The following is a 22,627-nucleotide window of genomic DNA, read 5'->3' on the forward strand; positions in this document are numbered from 1 at the left end:
CCTGTAAGGGTCTAACGTTTTCTCCAAAATCATAAGAGGTGACAACAAAATGTTTCATATTATGTTAAGGGGTCACATGTACTATAACCAGAATAAATATTTCATAATTTTACTGTAGATTTTTGGAGAAAAACACCAAGTCAAATTTATTTGTCTCTTTCAGGAATTTATTTCTCCAAAATCATAAAAGGTGAAAATTAGGGCAGAGAATCCCATTAGACTGTATACACAGATGGGGCCTGTGCTCTTGGCAGGTCGACTAATGTGATGTAAAATCATAAAGGGAGCCATAATTGGGAGTTAATGTTTCTCTATTTATTGTGGAACTTTAGTGTACAGAGGACTTTGGACTTAGTCTCTGTCAAAGTTTAAAATAAGTGAAAATTTCAAGTGTGCTTATCAAAAAAAATACAACAGACCCGGTCAGACTAAAGTGAAAATCACCAACCAAAATCATGCAGTAAAGCAACATTGGCAGGGTTGTTGTTTGTGATTTTTCAATACTTTTCCTGAAAAACATTCAAAAGTCTGGATCAGAACCCTCTTCAATGCAGAGTGCCAGTCCCGCATGTTGCTCTGAGGTACAGGGTGGTACTAAAGTGAGTCCTGCAGACTGACCAGTCCATCTGCATACTGGAATTTATCACTGTTTTCGTATTCCAGCATGTCCAGGGCAACCTCACAACTTTCCTTCACTACACGTTCTTGGTCTCTAAGGTGACTCTGCAGCACAGCCAGACACTCCTCTTTTCCAATGGAGCCAAGCGCCTCTGCGGCCTCGTGTCGGACCATGGGGTTCTCCTTAGAACGTTCCAGAGCAGCCCGCAGTGCTGGTATGGCTGCCGGGTGCTGCATCTGACCCAGAACATAGCCAATCTCATGACGGAACAGGGCACTGGAGCACTGCAAACCTGGTGACAAAGATGTGACGGCTTAGTTACAGAGTACCTGATGTTATCTTGTGTTGAAACATAGGATGATCTAGGCTTAATTATAGGCTTCAGTAGTGCCTATATCCTACCATCTCCCAGGGCAACCACCGCCTCCTCTGTGCCCAGGTTGCGCAGAGCAAACATGGCTCGGTAGCGTTCGAACAGCGGTAAACTCTCATCTAGCAGCACTGAGCGCAGCTCTGGAACACTCATCCTTGGTGCTGGAGGAGCTGGGTCTACAGAGCAGTACGGGTTATTGTCTATGCTGCCATCCTCCAGCTGGGTCTCTCCGCCACTAAGAAGCCATTCCAGACGACGAACCGCCAACTGACACGTCTCTGCAACCTGAACATCAGAAGGAAAAAGGGTGAGAAGAAAAGCAGCTTTGTGATTAGGCTTCTGCGTAGACATTCAGAGGCTAGTGTGTTTAGATAAATTCAGCTTTAAAAGACCACAAACAAACTAAATATTGACCTTTTGCTACATTTCAGAATTATTTCATTTGACCATTTAGTACTGCTATTACATCAAGAAATCTTTTTACCGTCTCTTCAAACTAATGATGCAGCATTAGCGTCGCCTAAAGCTTTCCACATTTCGAGGCAGGTCTGTATTTAATTAGACTAACTTGGAAGAGCCTAGGGTTGTCAAAAGTATTGGTACTCTAAAAAGTATCTCTACTCAAAGACTGTATCTGGATACAATACTAATTTGGTATGGCATCAATACTAAATATTTTACCATACGAGGCAAACGAAGAAGGAAAACCCAAAGATCTTGACAAGCCTGTGTGCAAACAGTGCTCTAGAGTGGAAGCAATGAAGTCAAGCACCACAACAAACCTGGCCAAACATCTCAAAGACTACCACCCTGGCCTTCATGATCAACTCCAACAGGTTATTGAAGAAATGTTCCATTTAGAATTTAATACAATAAAGATATCACTGATGTAATGATGCGGCCAGTGGTCTGCGTTAATGTCGTGGTGTTAGCTGTGGCTAGCATGCTACTAAGCATGTGTTATGTTTGGGTTATTCATTTAGCATTTATTTGCACACTTATTTAAAGCATGTTGCATGTAAAGAGCCTGGAGATGACGTGTTGTAAATTGACGCAATATAAACGGAACTGAATTGAATGTTGAGATTGAAAAAGGTGATTTGTTCGTGTTACTAACATATTTTTATGCCTTTAATTATCTGTAATGTTTTTCATTTCTCTGTTGGATTGAAAATTGTATCGGGCATCTAATACGGCAGCGTTTGTATCATGACAAGCTTATAAGAGCTTGTTGGATTTGTGCTCCTACCTCTATGACGGGATCCAGACTGTACTCTTTCAGCAGGTCCACCACCGCCGAGTCACCAATAGCTCCAAGGGCCTCCCCTACAGACAATATGCAACACAGCCCACTCATTGCTTCATTTCCTCTCATATTCATCCATGCCCTGAACACAGGTACTCTGTGCTGTGTGAGACAGATCAGCTGCACCTGCATGCAGTGGGTGGAGGGCAGGTTAGCGGACAGAAACACTGCTGCACCTCGTTTAATGCTGCTAATACGTCTGAACGGGCATCAGAGCACAGCAGCAGTTACAGTCAGTAGCTCAAAGAAAGTTTTTTTTAGGGCTTGGCCTTTTTCTTAAAGCAGTAGAGACCTTCAATACAAAAAATGTGTAAAAAGGGAATTTTTCATAAAAGGTTACCTTTAAATACTGACCAAAAGCTTTCTGTACATAGGCAAGCTTAACTGGAATAACAGTGCAATACTTTTTATTTTATTTTTGCCTTTCTGATAAGTTCATAGCCGTTTGCTTTAGAGGTAAACCTTAGATTAGCTTGCTATTCATTACTACTTCAGTGTGTGACCCAGTCTGTGTTTCTGCCACTGTCATGCCTGAATTTCCCCACTGAGAGACAAGAAAAGTATTTTTTATCTGTATACACAAGGCCCCAGACCCGGATTTACACTAAAACTTGTTATGCATGTGCCAGATGACTGTCTTGAAACATTTTACTACAGATGGGGTCTTTCCCTGTTCCCTCAGTAGTAAGTTTGTAGTATCAACCTTAAATTTGACCATCAAATGGATGCAGGTTATGGCACGCTAAATCTAAAATTCCCAGATAAACTGTGTTTTTCCAAAGAGGGAAATGACTCTTATTTTCTTAGTTTGATGGTAACATAGCTTTTCTTACAGGGGAAGTCCGGTCAACAAGGAAAAATCAGAGGATCATTAGCTATAACTACAACAAATGTGTTCATGGTTATTTAATGAATTTAGCGTTAATCAATAAGAAAATAAAAAGCATAAATTGTCGTCTGAATCACTGTTTATGGGGGGGGGCCATTATTGCTCAAATATGGGCAGTAATGGCCGGCTGACATCACATCCTGTGACGTCTTTGTGCGGTAAGGCACTGCACTTTACCAGCTAAATCAGTAGGAGCTGTTGGACAAAGCTGTGATCAACAAGTATTTCACATTTCCAGACGACTTCACCATTAAAATTCACCAGAGCTATTGTTGAAGCAACAGTGCCCACGTGCATGGCAGTGGGATGTAACAATACATCGGGTAAAAGGTGGAAAAAACTGTTTTTTTTCACCTTTCCCATTCATCATCCACCATGGGCTGTTTTGCTGGATTACCACTGTGAAGAGGGAGGATTTGCCATCGTTCTTCTGGCCAGAGAGAAAACACGTCGTCTGTAGCCAACATTTGGATAAAGGATGTCTTCAAGATGACATGAGAGCGAGGATTTTAGGTAGGTTTTTCTTTTTTAATGTAGAATTTACCGTAACATTTGTTAACCTGCCCAGAGCGGCGGAGGGATAGGACACACTTACAAAGTATGCTCACTGCTGCGAAGCCCACTTATTTTATGCAACTTATTTTTTCTAAAGTCGCCTGTAAATTTCATAAGTTGTGGGGTTGCAGTTTTTTGGCCTTATTTCTTAAAGTGAAGTCGATTGTTTTGGCTCTGAACTAAGTGACGCTGAAATATCCCTCCGCCTCATAACGCTGCAGCTCATCCTGACAGCAGCTCATTCTGACAGCAGCTCATCCTGACAGCAGCTCATTCTGACAGCAGCTCATCCAGACAGCAGCTCATTCTGACAGCAGCTCATCCAGACAGCAGCTCATCCAGACAGCAGCTCATCCAGACAGCAGCTCATCCAGACAGCAGCTCATCCTGACAGCAGCTCATCCAGACAGCAGCTCATCCTGACAGCAGCTCATCCTGACAGCAGCTCATCCTGACAGCAGCTCATCCTGACAGCAGCTCATCCTGACAGCAGCTCATCCTGAAACTCAGAAATCTCTAAATACAATCTTGTGCCAGTTCCTGACGCTGAAAAAGAATCCTCACAGCATAATATTACCACAACCATGCTTCACTACAGGGACTCATTGGCTTGTGTCTGGTTTCCTCCCAACATTCAGACCAAAGACTTCCATCTTTGTCCCTTCAGGCCAGAGAATTTAGTTTGTCATGGTCTGAGAGTCCTGCTGTTGCTTTTTGCTAAACTCCAGATGGGCTGCCATGGAGGGGCTTTCACCTTGCCACTGTACCATGGAGGTCTGCTTGGTGGATTGCTGCAGAGATGCTTGTCCTTCTGGAAGGTTCTCCTCTCTGCACAGAGGAGAGTTGGAGCTCTTCTGAGAGACCATGGGCTTGTTGTCCTCCTCCCTGATGGCTCAGTTCAGAGTCCTGCTGCTTCTCTTTGGGGACCCTTCCCCACATGTGGACCTTAAGACAATCCTGTCTTGGAGGTTGACTGACAATTCCTTTGGTATCATGCCTGACAGATGCATCAACTAAGGGAGCTTATTTAGAAAGCTGTGCCTTTCCTAATCATGTCCATCAACTGAATGTCCCACGCTGAAGCAGTAGAACCACCTCAGGGATCATCAGTAGAAATAGTACCCAGCTCAGCTCAACTTTTTTCACAAAGTCATCAGGAGAGTAGAAGTTAGAGGACAGAGGAGAAGAAGTAACAGCGTTTGGATTAAGGCTGGAAACTAAATGTAAATGTGGAACACTGCAGCGCTGTGAGAACGTTCTAGAACTGCAAATGAGGGACAAACTATGCAGTTTATTGGATAGCAAGTGGTTCCATTAACATGTGGAGGAAGGACATGGGTTACCTGCTTCATGCCTGACCATGGGCTCCTGCTTGGTGTCTTTGAGAACAGCCGTGAGAACCGGGATGGCCCGTGTGTCCTGCATTTGTCCCAGGCAGTAGGCCAGCTCGTGCTTCAGTAAGGCTGAATCATCAGTGAAGGCCTTGCTGATCCATTCTATAGCTTCAGAACCTGGGAGAGAACATTCACAGAACATCATCTTCATCCACCATGTTCTACACACTTCTGTTCCAAGCAACAGCTTGGGCTAGCACATACACCTGATCTAGAACCTGATCTACAACCTGCTGCTGCCCGCGTAAGACTAAGAACGTAGAGAACATGGACCCGGTTCTGAAGTCCTTCCACTAAGACTAAGAACGTAGAGAACATGGACCCGGTTCTGAAGTCCTCACTAAGACTAAGAACGTAGAGAACATGGACCCGGTTCTGAAGTCCTTCCACTAAGACTAAGAACCTAGAGAACATGGACCCGGTTCTGAAGTCCTTCCACTAAGACTAAGAACGTAGAGAACATGGACCCGGTTCTGAAGTCCTCACTAAGACTAAGAACGTAGAGAACATGGACCCGGTTCTGAAGTCCTTCCACTAAGACTAAGAACCTAGAGAACATGGACCCGGTTCTGAAGTCCTCACTAAGACTAAGAACGTAGAGAACATGGACCCGGTTCTGAAGTCCTCACTAAGACTAAGAACGTAGACAACATGGACCCGGTGCTGAAGTCCTCACTAAGACTAAGAACGTAGAGAACATTGACCCGGTGCTGAAGTCCTCACTAAGACTAAGAACGTAGAGAACATGGACCCGGTTCTGAAGTCCTTCCATGGCTCCCTGGATCTCAGAGAATAGACTTTAAAATCCTTCTGTTAGTCTATAAATCCCTGAATTAGCACCTAAATCCATCACAGACTTGTTATCAGGGCTTCAAACTGATAGTAGTAATAGACCCTTTTCCATTAGACCGTTAAAAAAAAAAAAAACAAGCATGTCCTTAACTTGCTTAAGGGAGCCTGGGCCTTTGTTCAGTGGGTGGTGATGGGCGCTGCCTACAAGGCTAAACAGAACGTCACAAGGAGGACTAAGGAATAGTAAGGAGATGACTAGTTTACAAACCTACTGATTTTATACCCTTCATTTCTTTATCTAAAATGTTAGACATCAAAGTACACTTGATGTGTGCAGTTAGTCCATCAGGATTATGAGGCTATTTGCTGACAGGCTGCTCTCACCGGGGAGACTGCAGGGCAAACCCCGTGTTTCTACATAAACTAGGCAGCAAAAGTGAAAATCTTGCCTGGATGTTTTGGTGTTTTAGTCAATGACTGTTTTGCCACAGTTCTGTATTAGACTGATATTTTAGTACTAATGATCTAACAGAGGTCTTTCATTTTCCTTGTGCACAGTATACATTTACGTAAGACTGACTTCATCTAAAGCAGGGGTGTTAAACTCATTTTGGTTTAGTGGCCGCATACAGCTTTATCTGATCTCAAGAGGGCCACACGAGTAAACTCATTGCAAGATTAAATAGAACTAATAAATGTGGATTTGTTGTTGATTTTTATATTAAATTAATTTCACTTTTACACAATATATTATGAATAACCTCAGCGTTTTTAAGAAAAGTAGGTGCAATTTCAACAATACTTTTACTCAGTTAAACATTTACTTGTGCATTATGCATAAGAAATGATCACAGTGATTATACAATGTTGAAAAACATTTATTCACATTTTTGGAACTCAAAAACACTGTCCTACATGACAAAATACATCAAACAGATAAAAATTAAGAAATGATTAATTTTTCCACACCTGTTGCTTAACCCTTGTGTGGTGTTCATATTATTGTTACTCAGCCAGTGTTTGTGGGTCTGGTGGACCCGTTGCATTTTGTGCTTTTTAATGCCTCACAATCAAACACTTTTGTGTAAAAATACTTAACAAATGCTACTTCAACCCAATTTCAAGTTGTATAAACTAAATATTTGGTTATTTAAAGCATAATAAAGCAAATTAATTATAATAAAATCATGATATGAATGGAAACAAATTCACACGTGAAGCAAGGTTTTTCCAAAACTAGTGACTTTTAGTTTTTTGAACTCAGAAATTTAACCCATTCAGGTGCACAACACAAGCTATATGAACACAGAGTAAATCTATCAGTCAAGAACACACATCAGCCCCATGACCTTTAGCCAATGGCCTGCACAACACATGAGGGGCAGAATTTTACTGTGTGTGTTGCAGATATACTTTTTGCACTTGATGCATCTATGTTGTTTTTTTCTGTCCATCTTCCACACTTTGCACTGATTCTTCTTGTTGCCAAACATGTACTGGAACAGCATCACACACTTACTTCAGGCTCTGCAGATTCTGGTTCTGCAGATTGGGTGGATAGGGCAGCATTCTCCTCCGGAATCCTCCTCATTTGGCACATAGGATACCAGGGTTGTGTCACCCGCGTATGCAAACTTGTAAGGCTTGACTTTAGACCCAGAAACTCAAGCAAGGATAAGAACCCTGAAGTAGGCATGTAAATGGGTTTGGCCCATTTCCTTCCACCTCTCTCCAAAAACAAGAATAATTTTCTGGATGGAATCTGGTATGAAAAGCTGAAAAGAAGACTTCATGTCCTGTGTGTAAGTAACTGCCACTTGTGTTGATCCTGGTTGCATCCTTATCACATTGGTAGCCTGCGGGGTGACTCTTTTCTTGGGTGAGACCATTCAATTTCAACATTTTTGACTTCCATATTTCCTCACTTGCTCCATGCTCACTGTCTTGTTCTTGTTCTTTCTTGTTCTTGGCCCTGTGGCTGGCTGCTGACAGCCTGGTCTGGAGACTTGTCTTCGTTTTGGAACTGGCTGATGCTCAATCTCGTCCTGCTTCAGAGTCACTGTCAGACTCTAAATTTTCAGAAATGGGATCCTCAAATTCTGAAACCTTTTTTTGAATACTATCTCTCAACATTATCATCAAAAACTTCTCTCTCTTCCAAAATCAATTACAGGGCCCTCTGCGCATAGTATCTTTTGGCCACCTTGATCGCTTGTTATAAGAAACCACACTGGCAAAGCTATATTTATACTCTATCTACTCCATTTGTAGCAGAAAGAGTGTGATAAACTCAAGATTACCACAAAACAGAAAGTTAAATGTGCCCAGACAGGAGGAGGAAAGAGTGTTGTGTACACAGAACGTCAGTTTCCACATCTCAATTAGCCCCGGGTCCAGTGGACCCGGACACCTTATATGTAATACAAATGTGTAGGGGGGGTGTACGGCGTGTAGTCAATAAAATCGTTTTCTGATATATGTTCTTCACACAAAATGAGCCAAGGCCAGTGAATCTGAGTTTGAAAAATTAATTGATTGTATCATTTTTCGTTCAATAAAAAATGAAAACGGGTCCCACAGACCCGAACACCACATAAGGGTTAATCTGCTAATTAAAACACAGCGCCCCTCGTGGACAATATAGGAACTGCAGATTTTCAATTAAACGAAGTACATGTTTTTTTCAATAATTGTTTTATCATTCTCTTCCTTTTATCTCCTCTTTCTTTCACCTTTTGTTTTTTTCTTGTTCTTCCTTTCCTCTCCTACTTTCCCATTGTAGTGTCCATATCATTTGAGATATTCCCCACATGAATCATAATAAAACTATTCACATTCATAAATCAAGCGGAGCACTATACTGCTCCACTTATGAAAGTCAAATCTGATGAGCTGTTTTTGGCATTAAAAGGTACACTATGCAACCGGGGTTGATTTTCCAGCGAGGCTCCCCCCAGAGGGCGAAAGTAAAAGTGCACTGTCATAAAGATGCTCAGCTGTTCTGGTTCCTCCGTCAAGCCAGGCGCGGTTGTTCTGAGCTTAGCAGACAGGCGACCGCAACGAAAAGTGGAAAAAACAGCAGTACAAACAATGACTAACACAGTGAAAGTATGAACATCAGGGTTTTCCTGCAGCGCTATCTTGGCGAGGCGGTCGCCGCCACCGCCGCCGCCTCGCCAGTTTTATTATTATTATTTTTTTTTTTTATGTTGCCGAGACACTACCGCCACCGCCTCGCCAGTTTTATTATTATTATTATTTTTATTTTATTTTTTTTTATGTTGGCGAGACGCTACCGCCACCGCCTCGCCAAGCCGCAGCGGTACCATCTCGCCAACATAAAAAAATAAAATAAATAAATAAAATAAATAAATAAATAATAATAATAATAATAATAATAATAATAAAACTCGATATGCTTGCATGTTTATTTGACGTTAACACGCGGTTCTTTGTTGTTACTTTCACGCGTGCATATATTGAATGGCAGGGCAAAAACACATGGAGTTCTCTCCGTAAAGCGAGACTTCTGTGTGTGCGGGCCGAGGGCTCCTGCAATTGCAAGTGCGGTATTTCCCCCACAGACCACCAGGGCGGCCGAGAAAACCTTAGTTCCACCTGAAATGACTCATTTAATCATCCAAAACGGTATGGAACACATTAATTAACTGAAAAATGTTGCATAGTATGCCTTTAAGACAACAATTCTTATTGCCACATTGCCAGACAGGACACTGGACACATTATTTTTTTAATAATGATAATGCATTTAGCCACCGGGCCGGACTAAATTGTTCAGCGGGCCGGATCCGGATGGGATATTAATATTTGTGTTGACAGGTTCACTCATTACAACCAAACAAAAGTATTTTAAATAGGGATGGGAATGGAAAAGCGGTCCCTGTTCAGAAGCGGTTCCTTGTTTTCCCATTCCGTGGCACCGTTTGGCAGCTCGCTTAACGATTCTCTTTTCCATTCCCGGCAGCACCAGAGCCTAGAGCGCCGGCTGTGGGCAGCACGACTTACGTCACGTTTTTTACGCAACTTACGCAAGTTACGCACACGGCATTCAGTAAGCAAGTATGACGTGACCAGGCAAAAAAGCAAAGCAAAAAAATGGCGCCACACCAAGTAAAGAGATCCAAAGTTTGGCTTGATTTTAAGAACCAAAAAGATGGCAAGAAGGCGCTTTGCAATCATTGCAAAGCTACAATTTTAACCACGGGAGGAAATAGATCCAACAGGCAGAAACACCTGCGAGCACAACATGGCATACATTTTAATGAGTGCCGTATTTTTGATGCCTTCCGGACAGAGGCTAAAGTTTCTACCAGCATGGAAGGCAACTCTGGTGGTAAGTAGCTAGTTTTACATCACTGGCTGTGCTTAATATGGTCCCTAGTAAATCATATGCCATCTCTGGAAATAAACCTATTTCCTACCTCTCTTTGGGGTTATTAAGGGAGTGTGCCTTTCTCGTTAATCCAGCCCTTCATTGGTAGCATGTTTAATTGGAACTACTGGTAGCTGGAATTCTTACATGATTCTAGGCATTGCAATGGATGTAAGAAAACATGCTACGAAGTTGCTCCACAGTTCAGGGAGCGAGAGAAAGGTGACGCTTGTTTATTTAAATCAGGGGGAGATGAGTTTATTTTAGGGCTGTCAATCGATTAAAAAAATTAATTAATTACATACTCTGTAATTAATTAATCTAAATTAATCGCATATAATTTTTGCTGTGAAATTATTTTAAATATTTAAATTCAAATGATTCAATGTATAATCAGCATTAGATACATTAAAGTGCTGTTTTCAACAGCAGACAAACTGAACTAAACAGATGCCAATGTCAAACTGAACTCACGTCAACAGGAGACATTAACTGAAATAATAATAAAAAAGATAACCTGAATTTAACAGACGTCAACATATTCCATATTCCAATCTACTTTTTAGGCTAATTATACACAATTTAGACCTAGTGCTATTTTAACAAACAAGCATTTTATTAGTTGTTATCTCTTATCTGATGTATTTCTGATGTTTGGCACTTTGTTTTACCTCCTGTTAAAGTGTTCTTTAAATAATAATGACATTCATGATGATTATGATCAGAATAAACCTTTCCATCACCTCCCAGAAGCTGGAAAGAAAAGAGACAAAAACATTTTGTCTCCTTTTCACACCTCACTTAATAACTAATATTTTTGTCTAAATACTTTAGCCTAAATATTTTAGGCTAAAATATTACACTTTTTTATTTGTTTTTCTTCAATCCCATGGTTATGTTTAGTAGTTTCTGCCAAAGGCTGCAGCATTTTGATTTAATTCATCTGAATGCAGTATTTGCAAGCCATACTCTGTTTGGATGAAAAAAAAAACTGCCTGTGATTGGCTTTAACAGCCGAGAGAGCGCACTGCTGGTGTTGAGCGTGGAATGAGCAGGTACGCGCGAGCAGAAATGGAGCTCACCGCGAGGACAGTGGGTTGAGAAGAGTTTTTCAGACCGTGCCAGACCGGTTCTGAGCGTTGAGAGTTGTTTCACTGCGCGCTTGGATTGGTTCCTGCGCGCTCAAACAGAAGGCACGAATATCGTTACACTGTTTCACAGAGTTGAGCGGCAGCGCTGTCTTCTTCTCTGTCTTCTCGCGCCTCCCCTGTGACTCTTTGGCGCCCCCCATGGGAGGCGCGCCTCACCGATTAATCTGCGTTATTTTTTTTAATACGTTATTTTTTTTTTTTATTAATTAATCGAAATTAACACGTTATTTTGACAGCCCTAGTTTATTTCCCAAAATTGTACAGTAATGCTTTTTCATTAAACAGATGTCTTCTCCATTAGATTTAGATGACTGTGATGAGACGGGTAGCCTGGCAGCTCCCGTTCACTGCCTTCTGTTTTCGCCGAGGCAGCCAGAAATAAAATGGCCCAGGTAAAGGTAGACGACTGTCACCAAGCAATTACAAAGTTCATTGTTAAGGGTTTGCACTCATTTTCTACAGTAGAGGCCCCTGAATTTCGGTGGGTGAATGTGAGGCTGTTGTCAGATTGTCTAAATAAAATATTTTCTCCACATTAAACAGATAAACTCATTCATTGTCATATATTCTCTAGGGAAATGACTAAGGTTCTCAACCCAAAATACAAAGCCCCAAGCAGAGAAAGCCTAAGCAAGCATTTGATCCCTGCTTGGTATGATGTTGAAAAGGGAAATCTGATCTCTGAGCTGAAAACCGTGTTGAAGGCAGCAATCACGGCTGATGGATGGACAAGTTTTAGTCAGGATCATTATCTCACAGTTACTCTGCACTATGTGAGCCATGGCCAGGCAAAGGAAAGGTCCTAAAAACCAAAGCTGTGTACCAAGCTGAGACAGGCTCAGCTGTAGCAGAGGAGATTGATGACATCCTAGAGGAATATGGAGTACGAGAAAAGGTTGTGTCAGCAACTGTTGACAATGCAGCCAACATGGATGTAGCCATCAAACAGCTGAGCATCCTGAAATTTCCATGCTTTGCCCACACGCTCAATCTGGGAGCGCAGAAGCTGTACAATTGCACCACAATTTCAAATTGGGCAGCACGAGTTCCAGCAGTGATAGTTTGGATGAAGAGGTCACACATGGCAAAAGTTGTTCTAAAAGAGAAACAAGACCTAACATTGCATTATATTCATGAAAATATAGATGTATAGGTATGTGTACATAAATCATTAGATAATCCATATTTACATTGTGTGTAGGTTAACCCTCAGAGCTGCCCAAGCACATGCTTCTCCTGGATGTAAGGACCAGGTGGTATTTCCTCTATTTGATGATGGAGAGATTCTGGGAGCAGTTCCCTGCTATCCAGGCTGCAGCCATAGACCCACGCATAAGAAAATCCATGGAGAAGGAAAGGTGATATATATTTCATAGATACTATGGCTTAAACTTGTTTTAAATTGATTTTGTTGTTTATTTATGCTACATACATCCTTTTTCTGTTTTTATGTCATTTTTTAGAGGACTTAGGGAAAGCAGAGGCGTTTGTGCAGCTCATGCGGAAGCATTACACCTCCACACTAGCTGTCTCCAGTGAGAAAAGTCCAACCTGCGGGGAGATTTTGCCCATCTTGCAGAAGCTGGAGCAACAGTACACTGTGCAGGAAGGTAACTCTGCTTTCACAAGGAGCATCAAAGAGAACATTTGGAATGATCTCTGCAAACGCTACCAGGCAAGCACAGCTACATTTAATCTTATCTTGACACTTTAAGATAATTTGCATAATCCCATACAAAATGTGTAACGTGACCTTCCATGTGACATTATTCATTTAAGGGTGAAATGAAAGAACAGTAGTAAACTATTCAGGATGGTCTTATGCAGTGGTCCATTCATTCATCCTGTTTCTTGGTCTGTTTTCTGAGTTTACAGTGTGTTATCGCCATCTAACTGGCCATTTTTGTTAACGGCTGCCATTTTGTATCGGTTCCATTTCCTGCTGGGTTCTCTTTTGGCCATTAGTCTAATACCATCCTGTCCTCTTTTTTGAAATTTAAGGGAGCTGATATTCAGAGATTCCTGGAGGAAGCCACCATTCTGGATCCCAGATTTAAATACAAAGTGAAAAGTGATGAATTCTGGGACAGGATCAGGGACGCTGCAATCAAAGCAAATACAGTGGAAGCAACAGATGAATATTTTAATTTATTTCTGTTTCAATTCTGTTTCTCTTTTGATTGCATTTGATTCCATTGTGATTGAGACCTTCTACGGCTCTGTGTGTTAAACGTTATTGATGTGTTTTAAACACAATGTTTACATCACTTCTCAAGCTCCCTGAAGAAGGCTGCAAAGATGGGGGGGAGGAAGAAGAAGAGAAAGAGGACTATGTAAGTTGGCTCATTTATTTGTAATGACCTTTGGATGCTGTTCTGTCATGATTATTGATTTATATATATATTATTTATTTATTATTTTACATCATGCTCAGGCACTGCCACCACCATCAAAAAAGACAGCCTTGGAAGAACTATTCGAGGAGGAAGACAACGAGCTGCGGTCACTTTGTGAATCACAGCCCCATCTTTCCTTAGCCCAGAGGGTAGATCAGGAAACCCAGCTCTATAAAAGCTTTCCCTCCATCCCCTGCAGGGATAGCGCCACACTGTGGTGGTGGTGGAACAAGCAGGATACGCTGCCCTTGCTATCTGGACTGGCTGAAAACTACCTGTGTGTGCAGGCTTCCTCCAGCCCATGTGACAGGGTGTTCTCCACAGCTGGAGACACATTAAGCCCCGAAAGATCCCGTATCCTGCCAGAAAAAGCACATATGCTCATCTTTCTGCAAAACAACTGGTCATTTTCTCTACTACTATTTTATAATTAGTATTTTTTTATTATTTAAAATTGGTTATTATCACATTATTGGTTATTAAGTTTGTTCTTGTTTTCATTTTTCATTTAAACACAGATGTTACTCCAGTTTCACATTTCCTGTGGACATCTTGATCTTGTTCAGTTTGTAAGATTGTGTAATAGTTAAGTAAACAAAGTTAATGCTGATCATCAAACTGTTTGTTCTCCTTTTTACCCCAAATTGGAGTCGAAAAAAGAATCGATAAGGAATCAAATCGTTTCACAGAATTGCAAAGGGAATCGGAATGGTGAAAGTCTTTTCAATTCCCAACCCTAACTTTAAATCAGCGCTGAATGTCAGCTAGCATAGCGCTACTAGCTTCCTGGGTAACATTAGTGCCACCACCGAGTCAACACAACTACGGTTCATTTTAAATATGTTTGTTTTTGTTTCGTTCCGCCATTGTTCAATAGGGCTATGGGCGTTATTACAGCATTAATATGGAACATTAATGTCGATTTCACGGTGCTTGTGTAATGTTAGGATTAAACTCAATCTGATGTAAACATTGCCCACAGCAAGTGCCCGACACGTCATTTCCGGTCGATGGTTATTAACTTGGTGGGTTAATAGACAACCGGAAGCTGCATCTGAAAGGGCTGGGGCACTTCCTGTTTTGGTGACGGATTCAAGAACTCTGAAAATGTCTCTCCTCCTCCGGTCCTCTTCATCATCCTTACTTCATTTGCCAGCACTTTTGTCGCTGATGCGGAGGAAATCGCAGCGGCGAATTCGCCCACCAACAAATCTGTGAAAGGATACAAGTTCTTCCACGAAGAATATATCCACAGCTATCAAAATAAAAAAAAGACATAGCTTAGCGAGCTAACCGCTAGCTGCAAGATATGAACTTCACAAACATCGCAATGAAGCCTAACTTAGTTTGCTAAATTACGTGGAATATTGGAGACAGACAGTTTAAACTCCGTCCGTCCGTCCATCGTCTTCCGCTTATCCGGGGTCGGGTCGCGGGGGTAGCAGCTTCAGTAGGGAGGCCCAGACGTCCCTCTCCCTGGCCACTTGGGCCAGCTCCTCAGGAGGAATCCCAAGGCGTTCCCAGCCGGGAGACAGTCCCACCAGCGTGTCCTGGGTCTTCCCCTGGGCCTCCTCCCGGTGGGATGTGCCCGGAACACCTCACCAGGGAGGCGTCCAGGAGGCATCCTGACCAGATGCCCGAGCCACCTCAACTGGCTCCTCTGGACGTGGAGGAGCAGCGGCTCTACTCTGAGTCCTCCCCGGATGACTGAGCTCCTCACCCTATCTCTAAGGGAGAGCCCAGACACACTACGGAGAAAACTCATTTCAGCCGCTTGTATCCGGGATCTCGTTCTTTCGGTCATGATCCAAAGCTCGTGACCATAGATGAGGGTAGGAACGTAGATCGACCGGTAAATCGAGAGCTTCGCCTTTTGGCTCAGCTCTCTCTTCACCACAACGGATCAGTACAGCGTCCGCTTCACAGCAGACGCTGCACCAATCCGCCTGTCGATCTCCCGCTCCATCTTCCCCTCATTCGTGAACAAGACCCCAAGATACTTGAACTCCTCCACTAGGGGCAGGACATCCTCCCCAACCCGGAGAAGGCACTCTACCCTTTTCCGGTTCAAGACCATGGTCTCGGATCTGGAGGCACTGATTTTCATCCCGGCCGCTTCGCACTCGGCTGCGAACCGCTCCAGTGAGAGCTGTAGATCACGCCCTGATGAAGCCAATAGGACCACGTCATCCGCAAATAGCAGAGACGCAATCCTAAGGCCACCAAAACGGATCCCCTCAACACCTTGGCTGCGCCTAGAAATTCTGTCCATAAAAGTTATGAACAGAATCGGTGACAAAGGGCAACCTTGGCGGAGTCCAACTCTCACCGGAAACAAGTCCAACTTACTGCCACAGTTTAAACTTTTCAATTATATTTTGACATTCTGAAACGTATTTGCCAGTAGAGTTTGTTAAAAACAGCAGGCTAGAATGTTATGTTAGTTCTGAGATTCTAGATGATGCTTGATGTTGAAACTATGCTTTACTTCTGCATGCCTGTAGTGTCAAATATTGTAGAGGGACAGGTAGTTTTTAGAGCTAGATGCTTCAGATCCATGGAGAAAAATGAGGAACCGCACAAGCTGCAGGTTTGAAACAGTCAGAAAGCCGGTTGGCTCTTGTTTGTTAGTTTGAGTTCCTGTTCATATCTGACGGCTGAAGAACTTTCACGTACGACTTCTGGACTACTCAGAGCTTATCATAACGTCTTCCTGTTCAGTGGTTACTATCTTTTTTACTGATCCTGTTGCAACATAATCTGTGTTTTTTTTCTGCTGTTGTTGAACCTTACCTTCAAACTAGAATCTATTACGTGTTTAAAGCTAAACATGCTATATGTATTGATGCATGCTAAAACACCTGTCTGCTTTAGATATCACTGGGTGTTGGAAAAGAAAAGGCAGAATTACTGGATTATTCCTGTAGCTGTGCAGTAAAGGTTTTTGCAATCATGTAGTTGCACTTCTTCACCAGACTGCACACTACTCTCAGCTCCAGCTGCCAACAGTTCCTGCTGCACTGGCCTGCACTAGTGAGTTACAAAGAAAAAAACACATTGTCCTATGGTATGTGATATCCTACCATATACTAAATTACATATACTGTCATGTATATGATCTTAAAATAACAGTACTATAGTTATGGAAACAATTTATTCCTCCTTTGATTGTGTCACGTAGTCGTTTACGTTCCTTTCCCACCAGTATTTTATAAGTGCCATATAAAATATGTTGTAATCTCAGTGTTACTTGTGTCAAATATAATTCTCTCAATTTTTTTGGAAAATTTATTTTTTGTAGGTAGTGAAAAAAATACAGGCTCAACTGCTATCAATTAGTTTTATTTGCAAGTTGGGTAAAAATCTAAACTGTGCCAAATCAGTCCCATTATGTCCAAACAAATTGCTCCCCCATTCCTTTATCGGTTCTTTAATTTGACATATCTTTCTGTGTATTTCTTGTAAATTTCATTTGACTTTAAGAAGAACTTGGTGTTGACCATCTTCTTATGCATCTTAAGTTGTATATGTAGGAGTGGTCTGAAAGCCTCAGTTGGAGGAAATGGCCTCCATTTGTACTTGAAACAGTGAAAAAGCTAGAGCCCCCCCCCCCCCTTAAAATTTGACAGATCCTGAACTACAGTCTAAATTTCTGGGGAGAACCCTGTTAAACATTAAATAGATTGAAACAGCACAACACCCCAGTCATATATTATTAAAATGTCTTCACTGAGAACAACGTGGGACTAAAACCAGGAGCACAAGCTTGGCGAACAAAGCTTATTCTGATTTGACACTTTCAGTTTTAAATAAAAACAAAGAAGAAGGTTTACCTCCCAGGTTCCTCAGGGTGAATAGAGCTCTGAAGCGCCGAGTCAAGTCCAGACCTGGGTTGACCAGAACCCTGCCTACAGCTGCTACCTGCTCCACAGCAGCCATCCTGTGACAGAACCACACATTATCATGACTGGACACAATGTCTGGCAGTGATCAGACAGTTTGAAGCCTGTGACCAGAACTTCAAGCAGTTCTGATCAAAAGGCTCAGATCTTTAACAATCAATTACGTTTGGGACGTTGCTGCATCCAACTGGCTCACAACATATTTCAAATTAGGGTTAAATATCCAATATCCATTCCAAAAGCATCTTCACTGTTAACACTCTGAACCATTTCAACACCATCATTTCCCCCATGTCACTGTTATAAGGCTTTTCCAAATATTGCTGCCAATAAGATTACACTTCTATGCATACACTTAACATTGAAGCATGTTAATAGGAGGAAACAAAAACACGTGATCACATTATGTCCTTACACAAGAAAATCCATTTGTCACAGTTTGAGAAGATTCGATTACAATGACTGCGAACACTTTTGGCTCTTAGTTAATGACCAGCAGGCCGTCGCTGGAAGGCTTTGACGCTTCTTCAGCATTCACCCGCTTATCGTTACTCCAGAACACTCGACAACACAATTCAACCAGTAACTAGAATTTTACGCCTTACTTTATTAAAACTTAACATGATTCTAGAGCCACGTGTCAGCTACCACAGCCCAGTAGTCTGTTACCGCGAACACACACTTAGGAAGGCACAAGGTGACAGAGAGCCGCTGCTAAACTGAACCCAGACCCAAACATTAACCACATACAACACCAACCTGCTAAAGAAGCTTCCTCCTCTCTCTTTACTACCTGGACATGAACTAAGAACCACCAGCAGCTGCCACAGCCTGAAAACTAGCAGCGCTGCGGGCAGCGGGCGGGCCGGCTGCCGCTTCTTCTGCCGAACGGTTAATGGCGGATGGCAAACAACTTCAATGTCCATTACCGCCACCTACTGGTGTGGAATGTGCAACAAAAGGCCTGTTTTTTAGCTTAATGTATTTACTTGCTATGCTGTTTTACACAGATCATTATTTTATACTAGAATATTTTAACTACTATTTCTAAACTGCTATGTATTATTTAGAAAACTATTCCCTTTCCGTCCTTATTTCATAAATACACCACATCCCTTTTTATTCCAGATTCCAGAGGAAAGACGCACTCAAAAACAGCTGGATCTAGATCAGACAATAGTTAGGCTGGAAGGTCGGTTTAGGAGATTTGGCAGTAGCTCCTTGGCAAAACAGCTAGACGCAGCATGTTTGTAACCAGGAAAGCAGAAACACAGGACGAGAGCGACATTTCTTTGTGGGATAAAAGTAGCATCTTTATCAGATACACAGAAGGCGGAGCTAAGCAGCCTATGGCAAGAGTGCGCGTGTTTCTGGACTCGTGGGACAGTAACTTATGATGACGCTTCCTGTCCACGTGACGCCAAAGCGGAGAGGACCCGATCAGTCGACCTTTTCCTGGGAGCGGGCGAGGAGGCCAGAGACCGGGGGCGCCCAACCGGGAGAGTCAGGGGCTCCACCACTGAGCTATATAATACACTGGAGTGCTGATTTTGCATAAAAAACTGAAGTCACTGGCCGCCATCTTGCTCCTCCCTACTCTCACATAATCCCACAGGATTTGGTTGCAACAACAAGCAGTTTTCTGGCTGAGTGAAAACGTTTCACAGGTAATTCTACAGTCAGTGGATGTACTAACAGTATCAACTACTAGGAAATTAGGTGCTGAAATATTTTACATGTTATATATATATATATATATATCAAAATATTTCGCCATATTCCCTAGTTACTGGGGGGAAATAGGGAGTACCAATATGGCGGCTGGTGGCTTTAAAGCGACTCGTTCTAACAGCGCTGCAGTGTATAATAGAGATCAGTGCTTCTAATACGTTTGTATAACGAATGTCACCCGCGGTAGGCAAGTACCAGAGACTTGTCGAGCATTCCACTGTGCATTTAAAATTACATTTAGATAGCAGCCGTAAATTAGCACTGTGCAGACTCAATGTTGGCATATTAAACGACTTTTAATTTAAAGAGAGTATGAAACGGCATTTACAAACTTATTTAGAAAATAATGATTGTAGTGTAAATTTTGTAATATTGTGAGATGCATCTAAGACAGTCTTACGAGGCTTTATAATATCAAAAACTGTTTCAGCTAAAAATGAAAAAATTAAGAAATTAATTACTGCACAAAACAACTTATGGAATTTGAAAAACAGTATAGTGAAACAAAGAACCAACAATTGTAAAAATAGACCACCTAGACAAGAAATGTATTAATTTTACAGTAAGGAAGTAGAGAAGAAACTCAGGTTTACAAAACAAATATTACGAAGCAGGATCTAAGGCCTCTAAATACTTCCTTGAAGACTTCGCAAACAGCAATCAGATGTGAGTATTAATAAAAGAGCCCATAATGAAACAAACAATATGTGACCCAGATGGAATACAAAAAGCATTTGAAACATGGATAGTTTCTTGAGTCAATTAGATCTACCATCACTTGGCAAGCAACATAATGAAAAATGAACCAAACCTATCACTGTTAAAGAAACTGATAAGGCTATCTCTTCTGTGAAATCCAATAAGAGCCCTGGACCTGATGGGTTTCCTGGGGAATGGTATAAATCAATAGACCCTTTTCACAGTGACGTCATTCAACTTCCGTTCTGCGGTGAAGCAGGGTATCTTTACTTCCGCTTTCTCCGCGAGCAGTGTTTTTACATAGGGATTTCACACAGTCCCTCACCAATCTACCCAAATTTCGTTTGGGAGACGTGCACAGACTGGCACAAAAGCTTTCGGCCACACCAGCCTCCAGACTCGACAAAGATGACAAGTTCTTTGTGGAACAATACCTTTTCGATTATGAAGGTAAGAGCTTTGTCTTTTTAGCTCTGTTGTTAGCATAGATGCTAGGATAATGGTAGCTATGCTACCAACAGGACTTTTGTCATTTATTATTTTTCTATTTCTCCATTATATTGCTACGCTAGCTTTATTGCTATATCAGCTATTCTGTTTCACAGCTTTTAGCCAATGAGTCACACCAGGGATATAGTTGATGTATAATGTTGAGCCTTTTCATACTTTGTTTTGGAACAGTGTCAATACTGTTGGGCACTTGGTCACAGCTCTATGAATAAAAATGAGGAGCCTCATTCCCTCCCGTTTTTTTTTTTTTTTTTTTGTGTAGTATTTTACTGAGGTTGCAGACTTTGCAGTATCCCACAAAATTCCTCTGTGGGTTCAGTGTGTTTCTCAGTCTCGTCAGTAGATTTGGAGCCTCAATTAATAAAATAATTCTGCCCATTCCTGTTAAAACTGTGATAGTTTAGGACATCATAGACTGAGAAAGACGCTGTCAATAATGTTGCATGCACACTGCATGCACACTAATAATCAGTTCATTATAGTATTTATGGATTATGCTGCTGTCGGGGCAAACCCCTTGTGTCCTATACTGTTATTTTTCAGGAACTGACCAAAAAAACATGGATTTTAAAAAAACTTCAGACATCACACTTCATATATTTTAGTTATTTATTACATAGATACTTCATAGCAGCTCTGTCCATTTTACCTTTTACCTGTCCTGTTTATCGTGCTGCCTTGCTTCGGTTCTCCTCTGCCTTACAGAAGAGCCTGCTGCCGAGCTCTGGTGGATTCTCCCCTGAACTGTCAATTCTCTGCCGAGCTGTGGACCCCGATGCCTGTTCCTGGTTCCAAGAAGTCTCTCTCCGGGCCGTCAGCTCCTGCCAACACCATCACCCTGTTCCCGTGCAGTTCTACCTCGCTGGTTACATCACCCTCCATCCCATCAAACCTTCAATAAAGACTTTAACTTTAAGTCCCGTGTGTGTGGTTCTGGGTTCATCCATAGACAAATCGTGACAATTAGACTTAGACTTAGACAACTTTATTTGTCATTTTGTATGCACAGAGTGCGTACAGAACAAAATTCCGTTTGCATACAGCTTGAGAATTACAGTAAATTACAGCAGTGATTTAACAGTAAACAATTGAAATGTAAACAATGCAGGAGAAAGAGACAGTGTGCGATCACAGTGTACAGGTGAGTATTTTTAAAAACCATTTGTATGTGCAGAAATTAATTAATTTTTCAGATTAATTTCCTTTCATTAACAAATTGTTTTTGACAGCTCTAATAAAAATTTACATGGTGAGCCACTGAAATTATCTTGGGAATAGCTAAATAAACTTATAACTCAATTATCTTTAAGAAAGAAAGATGGAGTTTAATTTGTTAAAGACCACTTGCAGAAACATAGGTGTCCTCGGAAGTGCTGACTGCAGGCGTAAGTGCTGCTGCGAAGGATTTTAAAATTTGGCCCCTCGTCTCTTCTTATTGCCGTCACCCAACGGGCTCCAGTCTCAGCATCAGCCGGGAAGTCGTGAAAACTGAGATATGGAAAGTTTTTTTTGTTGTTCGAACACTGTGGGACACTGCAGTAGCGGTTTCTCTGTGATTGAGCCATGCTTGGTGGATATGATGCTGCTGAGAGATGGACACAAGGGGAGAAAAAATAGATTAATTATAATACTTTTTAAAACCTTTATTTAACAAGATAAACTCCCATTGAGATTAAGATCTCTTTTTTTAAAGGTTGATCTGACTAAGGTCAGCAGCACGTGTCATTACTAATATAGTATAATAAAACAATTTCAGGCTTCTACTTAAAATATACAGTATTTTGCACAAAAACTAAAAAAAAAAGTGCATTAATATAAGTGCAAATAATATTATGAACACAAGTACTGTCCAATAGACCCGCGGTAATTTTTTTTGGGAATGAACAAAAAGATTCAAATGGAATAAGATCTTTTTAA

General features: G+C 41.6%; 1 protein-coding gene across 3 annotated transcripts; it reads right to left on the minus strand.

Moving 5' to 3' along the window:
* Window positions 1–145: 145 nt before the first annotated feature.
* LOC118556321 (deoxyhypusine hydroxylase-like) lies at window positions 146–19,102 on the minus strand. Of its 3 annotated transcripts, XM_036131691.1 has the most exons (7): window positions 18,530–19,102; window positions 17,702–17,808; window positions 14,144–14,227; window positions 5,086–5,253; window positions 2,242–2,318; window positions 1,022–1,277; window positions 146–911 (listed from the first exon to the last, which is right to left on the minus strand). In XM_036131691.1, the coding sequence occupies exons 1-7, from the start codon at window positions 18,694–18,696 to the stop codon at window positions 595–597; spliced, it is 1,176 nt and encodes a 391-aa protein (XP_035987584.1). In that variant the 5' UTR covers window positions 18,697–19,102; the 3' UTR covers window positions 146–594. The 3 variants fall into 3 exon arrangements, with proteins under 3 accessions (XP_035987584.1, XP_035987585.1, XP_035987586.1); XM_036131692.1 differs by lacking the exon at window positions 14,144–14,227 and having other exon boundaries at window positions 18,530–18,718; XM_036131693.1 differs by lacking the exons at window positions 5,086–5,253; window positions 14,144–14,227 and having other exon boundaries at window positions 18,530–18,720.
* Between the last annotated feature and the right edge of the window lie 3,525 nt (window positions 19,103–22,627).

Source organism: Fundulus heteroclitus, unplaced genomic scaffold, assembly GCF_011125445.2.
Source record: "Fundulus heteroclitus isolate FHET01 unplaced genomic scaffold, MU-UCD_Fhet_4.1 scaffold_45, whole genome shotgun sequence".
Taxonomy (NCBI): Eukaryota; Metazoa; Chordata; class Actinopteri; order Cyprinodontiformes; family Fundulidae; genus Fundulus; species Fundulus heteroclitus.